General features: G+C 49.1%; 1 protein-coding gene across 4 annotated transcripts in view; it reads left to right on the forward strand.

Annotated features, from left to right (window-relative positions):
* The window catches only part of LOC137560933 (transcription factor HES-7-like), an 84,750-nt gene that overhangs the window by 40,039 nt on the left and 34,362 nt on the right, over nucleotides 1-10,349 (forward strand). For all 4 annotated transcript variants that reach the window (XM_068272119.1, XM_068272118.1, XM_068272121.1 and 1 more), the window contains one exon: nucleotides 10,323-10,349. This exon is cut by the window's right edge and continues 69 nt beyond it. In XM_068272119.1, coding sequence (XP_068128220.1) covers nucleotides 10,323-10,349 — 27 coding nt within the window. The remainder of the gene's footprint in view (nucleotides 1-10,322) is intronic.

Raw genomic sequence — 10,349 nt, forward strand, 5'->3', positions numbered from 1 at the left:
CAATAAATAATAATAATAATAATAGGGAGCAACCGAATTATGATTTTGTCGAAATTCGGCGTTACGCAGGCAAATATCGAATTTTGTGTTCCCAAGCCATTTTCTATTGAAGTCCAGGGGCGTTCCTAGGGTCCTTGGAGATCGGTGGCACCTGTGGGCACTAGGTGGGGGATATATGTGGCGTGCACCACTGCATAAATGGGCATGGCCATGGGTGGGGCCAAATGTACCAAGAATTTAGCAGCGGTGTAAGCTACCGATAACGGGCCGTCCCATTAAAATATTGGATGGAGCCCCCTCTACTTTATTTAGATCATTTACAATCAGTATAGGCATAGATCAAAGATGTATACGCACATACAATTTTGATTGGTCAATCACTGACCCCCAATTTTACCACCCCCGTGCAGTAAGTGGGCCAACAGACGATTAATTTGATGAACAGAGCTAAAATTGGCTAATCAAAATTGTATGTGTGTACCAGGCTTTACAGCTAATACTGTACATACTGAAAGTAGCAGGGATCAGCATACAATACAGCTGGTTTACAATCAGTAAAGGCACAGAGTAACACCTTACACTGTACACACTGGAGGTAAATCAGCACACAGTGCAGGCACTAGAGAACAGCTTATACTGTAGGCAGCAGAGATCAGCACACTGCAGTTAGCAATTTAAACTAAATACTGTACAAACGTTTTAACTCATACATGAACATTATGGAAAATCCAAGTTGAAAATAAACTGTGAAGATAAACAATTTCATCCATCCTACTACTAAAAAATGTATTCATTTTTTTAGAACCTCCCAGTTTTATTTTCTGTTTTAAAAAGCTAAAAAAAGTAGGTTTAAAGGATACCCCAACTGAAATGTGACATTATGAGATAGACATGTGTATGTACATTGCCTAGCACACAGATAACTATGCTGTGTTCCTTTTTTTATTTTTCTGCCTGAAAGAGTTAAATATAAGCTATGCAAGTGGCTGACTCAGTCCTGACTCAGACAGGAAGTGACTACAGTGTGACACTCACTGATAAGAAATTCCAACTATAAAACACTTTCCTAGCAGAAAATGGCTTCTAAGAGCAAGAAAGAGGTAAAAAAGGGGAATTTCTTATCAGTGAGGGCAGGGGCGTAACTAGAAATCACTGGGCCCCCCTGCGAATATTTGGATGCCCCCCCCCCCCCCCCCCCCCCCATAGGTGCCAAATAATCGTAATGGGGCAGCGTTTCACTGTAAATTAATTGTAAAGTGGGCAGCATTTTACCAGACAATCGTAATGTGGGCCAGAATCGTAATGTGGGCAGAGTTCACCAGAAAATCGTAATGTGGGCCTTTAGAAAATCATAATGTGGGCAGAGTTCACCAGAAAATCGTAATGTGGGCACCAGTCACCAGAAAATTGTAACGTGGACAGCATTCACCAGACAATCGTAATGTGGGCAGCGTTCACCAGAAAATCATAATGTGGGCAGAGTTCACCAGAAAATCATAATGTGGGCAGAGTTCACCAGAAAATCGTAATGTGGGCACCAGTCACCAGAAAATCGTAACGTGAGCAGCAGTCACCAGAAAATTGTAACGTGGACAGCATTCACCAGACAATCGTAATGTGGGCAGCGTTCACCAGAATATCGTAATGTGGGACAGAAAATCGTAATGTGGGCAGAGTTCACCAAAAAACTGCAATGTGGGCAGCAGTCACCAGAAAATCACCATGTGGGCAGCAGTCACCAGAAAATCGCCATGTGGGCAGCAGTCACCAGAAAATCGCCATGTGGGCAGCAGTCACCAGAAAATCGCAATGTGGGCAGCAGACACCAGAAAATCCTAATGTGGGCAGCAGGCACCAGAAAATCCTAATGTGTGCAGCAGTGACCTGAAAATCGTAATGTGGGCAGCAGACACCAGAAAATCGCAATGTGGGCAGCAGACACCAGAAAATCGTAATGTGGGCAGCCGACACCAGAAAATCGCAATGTGGGCAGCAGACACCAGAAAATCGTAATGTGGGCAGCCGACACCAGAAAATCGTAATGTGGGCAGCAGACACCAGAAAATCGCAATGTGGGCAGCAGACACCAGAAAATCGTAATGTGGGCAGCCGACACCAGAAAATCGTAATGTGGGCAGCCGACACCAGAAAATCGCAATGTGTGCAGCAGACACCAGAAAATCGCAATGTGTGCAGCAGACACCAGAAAATCGTAATGTGGGCAGCAGTGACCAGAAAATCGTAATGTGGGCAGCAGACACCAGAAAATCCCCCTGCAGAATTTCAGAGCGCTTCCGGAAGTGACGTCAGCCGCTAGAGCGAGAAGGCAGCGATGGAACGCAAGGAAGAAGGTATGTATCCCGCCGCCGCTGCTGCCCGCTGCCCACACACATTCACTAGCTGGAGGGGGGCGCAGAGGGGAGAGCACCGAGGTGAGGGTGAGGGGGGAACTTCCCCTCTCCCCGCCGACTGTGGGCAAGGCTTTCCCCTCATGCTGCCACCCCTCCAGCCCCCAAAAAACTGCCCCGAGCGGGCCCCAGGGGGGGGGGCCGGGCCCCCCCGTGGGCGCAGGCGCTGCAGGGCCTATTGCTACGCCCCTGAGTGAGGGTCACACTGTAGTCACTTCCTGTCTGAGTCAGCCACTCACATACCTGATATTTTACTCTTTCGGGCAGAGAAAGAAAAAAAGGAACACAGCATAGTTATCTGTGTGCTAGGCACTGTACATACACATGTCTATCTCATTATGTCACATTTCAGTTGGGGTATCCTTTAATGCTATTGTCTCATATGATGATGATTCAGCTTTTCCCATAGTCTTGCAGTTAGCAATCATGTGACCCCCAACAAGACAAATTCAGCAATCATAAGGCCCCCAACATGACAAATTCAGCAGTCATGAGGCACATAAATAGACAGCATTTCACATAAATAGGCAGAATGCCCCCTTAACCACCTTAGCATTACGGACGAGCTCAGCTCGTCCATTACTGGCGCGGTGGATATCTCAGCCCCTCGTGGGTCTTTTCTTACAATTTTTTTTTTAAACTTTGCTAGCTGCATGTTTAATTCGATCGCTGCGCCGCGGAAGAGGGCCCCCCCCCAGACCCACAGCGCAGTCTAGCCAATCGCCACCAGGCTGCGCTATGGGGTGGATCGGGACTCGTCATGACGTCAATGACGTCATTCCAATCGTCGCCATGGCGACGAGGGAAAGCCCTAACAGGAAATCCCGTTCAGAGCGGGATTTCCTGTTGGGTATGATCGCCGGCAGCGATCGGAGGGGTGGGCGGGATGCCGCAGGGAGGGGGGCATCATGTAGCTAGCGCTAGGCTAGCTACATGATTAAAAAAAAACATTAGGTTAAAGAAACCCACCCGCGGCCGAGCGCTGAAAAAAATCAAAACGCCAGGGTGGTTAATATGGTAGACCCCTCACCTGGCTTCTGAATTCTCCTCTTCTGGCTGCTGTGCCTGGCAATGCTGTTTTTGGCGGGATTGGGGATGATGTGGCCGGGTTGGCTGGCGGTGAAGCTGTGGCTGGGTTGACTGCGGTGATGCTGTGACCTGGCTGGTGGTAATGCTGGGCTGTGCTTGGCTGGTTGAAGTAAATGCTGGCCTGACTACTGGTGGTGCTGTGGCCTTTTTGACAGTGATTCTGGGCTGGTTGGCTGGTGGTGATGCTGGGCTGGCTGGCCTGGATCGTTTAGTGACAGGTGCCCCCTAGTTAAGGTAGCGCCAGGAGTCCCCCAGTTTAGGTAGTGACAGGCGCCCCCCAGGTTAGGTAGTGAGTGAAAGGTGCCCCTCAGGTTAGGTAGTGACAAGGACCCGACCCCCAGGTTAGGTAGTGAGTGACAGGGACCCCCAGGTTAGGTAGTGAGTGACAGGCACCCCCCAGGTTAGGTAGTGAGTGACAGGGACCCCCAGTTAGGTAGTGACAGGTGCCCCTCACTCACCTCCCAGCAGCAGCAGCCCTCAGGTGAGGTAGTGAGAGACAGGGACCCCCAGGTTAGGGAGTGACAGGTGCCCCCCAGGTTAGGTAGTGAGTGACAGACGCCCTCCAGGTTAGGTAGTGAGTGACAGGCGCCCCCAGGTTAGGTAGTGAGTGACAGGCGCCCCCCAGGTTAGGTAGCGGGTAACGGGGACCCCCAGGTTAGGTAGTGAGTGACAGGCGCCCCCCCAGGTTAGGTAGTGAGTGACAGGCGCCCTTAAGGTTAGGTAGTGAGTGACAGGCGCCCCCCAGGTTGGATAGTGACAGGCACCCCCAGTTAGGTAGTGACAGGTGCCCCTCACTCACCTCCCAGCAGCAGCAGCCCAGCATCAGACCTCAGTATCAGCCGGCGACCTGACCAGTTAGAGCGGGTGCGCATGGACACACCACGCTCTATATGCGAAAGTGATGTCACTTCCGCATATCAGTACGGTGTCCGCTAGGTCCTAGCGCCCGCACTAGTGGTCGCCGGCTGATCGAGGTCTGATGCTGGCGGTGGCGGCCAGCGGGGGGGGGGCGCTATGGGCAGTGGCGGCCGGGGGGTTAAGGGCACCCTTGTAAATAGATTGGGGACACACTAGGACAAGCCCTAAAATAGGGCTAGCGACGCCCGTGTTGAAGACTGAAAATTGGCTTCAGAAACAAAGAATTTTCAGCAAAAAGTGACGCCAACAAGATGGCCGCCAGGGAGTCCCCAGAGGCCGCATTAGTAGCAGAACAAGGGGTTTTATTGTTTTTGCTCAATGACACATTCATTGAAGTATACCAGAGCTAAAATCTATGAACTATTGGCCTTTTTATCTCTTTCCTGCTCTCAGATGCCATTTTTTGCTAGGAAAGTGTTTTATAATTGTAATTTCTTATCAGTGAGGGTCACACTGTAGTCACTTCCTGACTGAGTCAGCCACTTACATAAATGATATTTAACTCTTTCAGGCAGAGAGAAAAAAAAAAAAAGGAACACAGCGTAGTTGTTTGGCACTGTACATACCCGTGTCTGTCGCATGTCACCTCAGGAATCCTTTAAGGACATTGTGCAGTGCCAAAGTGTGGGTTAAGAGATTCTTGAAATGAATGCATACAGGGCAGAATATTTCAGTCTCAGCTCCCTCTTCTGGCTTGTCAGTGCCTCACTAGCTGCTGTGCATCTTCAATCTGCCCCTGGTGATGTGCCTGGCCCATCCCCGTCCCTAATCACCTCCCCAACTAGCATGGTAGGCTGTCCCTAAGGCCTCTTTTCCACGAACTGTTGAGCTGTGTGCTCAGCAAGCAGTTGCCAGGCAGCAGTGAGCAGTTGCCAGGCAGCAGTGAGCAGTTGCCAGGCAGCAGTGAGCAGTTGCCAGGCAGCAGTGAGCAGTTGCCAGGCAGCAGTGAACAGTTGCCAGGCAGCAGTGAGCAGTTGCCAGGCAGCAGTGAGCAGTTGCCAGGCAGCAGTGAGAGTTTGAGAGGCATTTCACTGCCTAGAAACAGTTCGTGGAAAACAGGCCTAAGGGCTGGGACCAACTAAAGTTTGAAAATCAACCCCTGCACACTGCAAATCCGATTTGCAATTCCGATTTTTCCCTGGATACTATCAAAAGAAAAACGCAGCATGCAGTAATCGGGATTGCATTTGAAAATGGATTAAAAATCGGAAAGGTGGCCACTAATGATACAATTCAGTGAACTATTGTTTACGAATAATTATTGGTATGAATGATTGAAAGTGATTCTTTGGAACCACCAATGAACAAAAATCTCCTAACCAATCTGATCAGATTAATGAAATTGAATCGATCTCGTCAATCTCATCGGATTGGTTAGACCATTAATGGTCCCAGACATTTAATTACCGATTGTTCATGTGAATCATTCATAAATGATTGTTCACCAAATTGTATAGTTAGTGGCCACCTTAAAGAGACTCTGTAACATCAAAAACATCCCCTGGGGGGTACTCACCTCGGGTGGGGGAAGCCTCCGGATCCTAATGAGGCTTCCCACGCCGTCCTCCATCCCACGGGGGTCTCGCTGCAGCCCTCTGAACAGCCGGCGACAGACCCGACTGTCAGTTTAATATTTACCTTTGCTGGCTCCAGCGGGGGCACTGTGGCTGCTTTCGGCTCCGAACTACACGGAAATACCCGATCTCAGTCGGGTCCGCTCTACTGCGCAGGCGCCGGAAACTTGCGCCTGCGCAGTAGAGCAGACCCGACGGTGATCAGGTATTTCCGACTACTTCGGAGCCAACAGCCGTCGGAGCGCCTGCGCAGGAGCCGGGAAGGTAAATATTGACATCCTCTTTCACGGAGGGCTGCAGCGAGACCCCTGAGGGACGGAGGACGGCGTGGGAAGCCTCATTAGGATCCGGAGGCTTCACCCACCCGAGGTGAGTACCCCCCAGGGGACGTTTTGATGTTACAGATCCTCTTTAAAGGGAACCTAAACTGAGAGGGATATGGATGTTTTCTTTTAAACCAATACCAGTTGCCTGGCAGTCATGTTTATCTCTTTCACTGCAGTAGTGGTTGAATCAGACCTGAAACAAGCATGCAGCTAATCCAGTCTGACTTCAGTCACAGCACTGGATCTGCATGCTTGTTCATTGTCTGTGGCTGAAAGTGTTAGAGACACAGGATCAGCAGGAGAGTCAGGCAACTGGTATTATTTTAAAAGGAAAAATACATATCCTTCTCAGTTTAGGTTCCCTTTAAGAGAGATTTTTATACTTAACCACCAGTGAGTTTCAAAGCAATTTTCCTGAAGAAAATGCTGCAGGCACCACAAATGCAATTTCTAATCTCGATCTATCTATCGCAATTTTGCCTGTGGAATTGAGCTTGCATTAGACATGTGCTTTTGCAAGCAAGAGTCAATTCCTCTAAAGCAGCTATTGCTGCTGAAACAGCCCTAGTGGGTCCCTACTTAAAGGATACCTGAGGTGACATGAGATAGACATGGGTATGTACAGTGCCTAGCACACAAATAACTATGCTGTGTTCGTGTTTTTTTTTTTTTTTCCCTCTGCCTGAAAGCGTTAAATATCAGCTATGTAAGTGGCTGACTCAGTCCTGACTCGATGACCCTTACTATTAAGAAATTCCAACTATAAAACACTTTCCTAGCAGAAAATGGCTTCTGAGAGCAGGAAAGAGATAAAAAGGTTCAATAGTTCATAGATTTTAGCTCTGGCATACTTCAATGAATGTGTCATTGAGCAAAAAACAATAAAACAGTTAAAACTTAAAAAAATCTTAAAATAAACTAGATAAAACTGTGGAATATCTTAAAAAGTCCTTTTTTGGAGAAGGAAGATAGATACAATTGCTTTCGCCTCGGGTGGCCTTTAGGCTGGTTTCACACCAGATGGTCGCATAACGTGCCTCTAACGCAACGCCTGGTGCTCCCTGCTTTGGACGTCAGAATGAGCCGCATAGTGCAGCTCACTCTGGCGTCCGTGATGCCGTGATACGCACTCTTGGACGCATGTGGCATCACGTGGTCCCGCCGGCCAATCGCCGCACAGAGCGGCCGCTCCAGGTAGTAAACACTGCACGTAACTGAGTGCAGTGAATATTAATTAGCCATGTGCCTGGCCGCTCTCCACTCCTCCCCAACGTTACTGAGCATGTGCAAACAGTCTAACGCGGCTCTGCCGCTTACAAAGTACTGCATGCAGTACATTATATTATGGCAACGTGGGCACTGTGAACAGCCCATTGATTTTTCATTGCTGTGCGGCGGGCTGCGTTACAGGCTGCTCTAACGTGCGCCTGTAACGTCCCACTGTGAAACCAGCCTTAAAGTCAGGTACACATGCTAGAAGATACTTGCCTGAGGCGGTCCATTCAGGACTATCTTGGCCAAGAATCTACCATGTGTACAGGTGTCCTCCAACTGCAGTGTCCTAGCTCCTTGTCATGTTAAACTGAAGGGAAAATAAACTTATGAGATTGTGAATTGCATGTGTAGTACAAATAACATTAGTAGCAAAGAAAAGACTCATATAATATTTTTTTTTCTTTTTTTTTTTTTCTTACATTTCACTCCGTTCGTTTTCTTTATTTATAACATGCATCAAACTGACACAGTTCCACTTTAGAATCCATACTCTGATTTTTAAACTTAGTAGGGCTAGTATCGTGTATATGTTTATCTCATAATGCCATCCAGGTTCCACTACCCTTATGTTTGGCCTGTTTTATGTGGCCGTCTGCAGGTGGTGCCTGATGGCGTTCTGCACTGACAAATGTAGAGGGCGGCGTTGTCTCATCTCAGTGCGGCAGCACTTAGGCGGGACACTACGTGGGTTGTCTTGCTTCCGAGTAATCTCTCTGTGTCTCGCACGCTGCCACACATAGAGTTACAAACCTTGCCATTCACCTACATTAAAATTCAGCTGGAAAGGAGCTTGGCGGCCTGAAGAGTCCTCTCAATCTGAAGGTGCGTACACGCACTACGGCAATGAACGACGGGTCCGTCAGGCCCTCCCGCTGAGTGGTCGTTGCAGTGACAGTAGTGCGTGTGTGCAGACTGTACACACGCTCTACTATCACTGGAACGCCCGCCCAGCGGGAGGGTCTGACGGACCCGTCGTTCATTGCCGTAGTGCGTGTACGCGCCTTGAATATACTCTGAAGCCCCATTAACACGCTCAACAGCGGTCTTTTATGCAGCACAGTTGTTGAACAACTTTTGTTGTAAAACAAGTTGAAACGGCTAAAAAAAAAGGCTTTTGCTATTGTTCAAAAAGCTGATAATACTGATAAGAAGTCAATCCAACTGTTAGATTTATTATTTATTTATTGTACTTATAAAGCGCCAACATATTACGCAGCGCTGGACATTAATTTAGGTTACATAATATTTAGGGGTGACCTACAGCAATAAGACAATACAGGAATACAAGAAAACCAGATCATGCAGCACAGTATGAGTACAGGGTAATGCTTAGTCAGTCACTGGATGGAGCATGGAGATTAGGCGAGTTAGGTTCACTCAGATGCATAGCATGGGTGCACAGTAATGGAGGTGCATGATCAGGTAGGACACAAAAGGAGGAGGACCCTGCCCAAAGTCTTAGCTAAGTACCCACGGGGGTACAATTGTAGCTGTCGCCGCACACGGGAGCGTGTGCGCGACAGTTCGGCGGCAGTTCGGCGACAGCTCGTCGCCAAATCCCTCTGCATCCACACGGCAGCAGAGGGATTAGCGATGCGGCGGAAGCTGTCGCCGAGTTTCCTCCCCCCCGCCGAAAGCTCCGTGTGGTGTGTGTGGGTAGCTGTCGCTAGCCCGCATACACATGCGGGGCTAGCGACAGTTCCGGCGAGGTTGCGGCGGCGACTGTAGCCGGCGATTGAACATGTCAATCGCCTGGCGACAGCTCCGACGGGCGACGGTTCGGGGCGCGCGCATCATACACACGGGGGAACTGTCGCCGCAACACGCGCGTGCCACGCGGTTGCGGCGACGGCCGTCCCCCGTGAGTATGGGCCTTTACAATCTAGATGGAGAGGTAGGGACACGAGAGGTAGGGGACCAGAGTTCAGCTGTGGATTTAGAGCACTTGTTAGGGGTAGTAGGCCAGAGTGAAAAGGTGAGTTTTGAGGGCTTTCTTGAAGATGTTGAAGGAGGGACTGCCCTAATGGGTGGAGGAAGGGAGTTCCATAGTGTTGGAGCAGCTCTTGAGAAGTCCTGGAGGCGTGCATGGGACTGGGTGATGCGAGCAGAGTGGGCGGCTAGGTGTGTACCTCTGAGTAAGATCGGAAATGTAGGTTGGACAGGTTTTGTGGACAGATTTGTAGGTCAGACACAGTATCTTGAATCTGATTCTGGACTGGATAGGAATCCAGTGGAGGGATTCACGGAGGGGAGCCGCCCTGGTGGAGCGATGGGAGGAGTGGATAATTCTGGCTGCCGCATTCATGATGGACTGCAGTGGGACTGTTCGGGTCATAGGGAGACCAGACAGCAGGGCATTGCAGTAGTCAAGGCGGGAAATTATGAGGGCATGGATGAGGAGTTTGGTGGTGGCAGAGGTCAGGAAAGGATTGACTTCTTCTTATCAGTCTTATCAGCTTTTTGAACAATAGCAAAATACTTTTTTTTTTTTCTTTTTTAGTTGTTTCAACTTGTTTCGCAACAAAATCTGTTCAACAATTGTGCGGCATAAAAGGGCGCTGTTGAGCGTTTGTATGGGGCTTGAGTGTGAGCTGCCAGATGGTCTGCTGGAGAACAATACATTTCTCGTAATCTTTGTAAGCTGCTGTCTGTAGATAGAACTTGTTGTTTATGCCCTCAGTCAGGGACCGAAGGGGAGTACAGTGTTCCCTATTAACCCTTTCTCTTTGCAGGTCCTCAAGCCGGTGGTGGAGAAGCAG

This window comes from Hyperolius riggenbachi, chromosome 3 (assembly GCF_040937935.1).
Source record: "Hyperolius riggenbachi isolate aHypRig1 chromosome 3, aHypRig1.pri, whole genome shotgun sequence".
Classification (NCBI taxonomy): Eukaryota; Metazoa; Chordata; class Amphibia; order Anura; family Hyperoliidae; genus Hyperolius; species Hyperolius riggenbachi.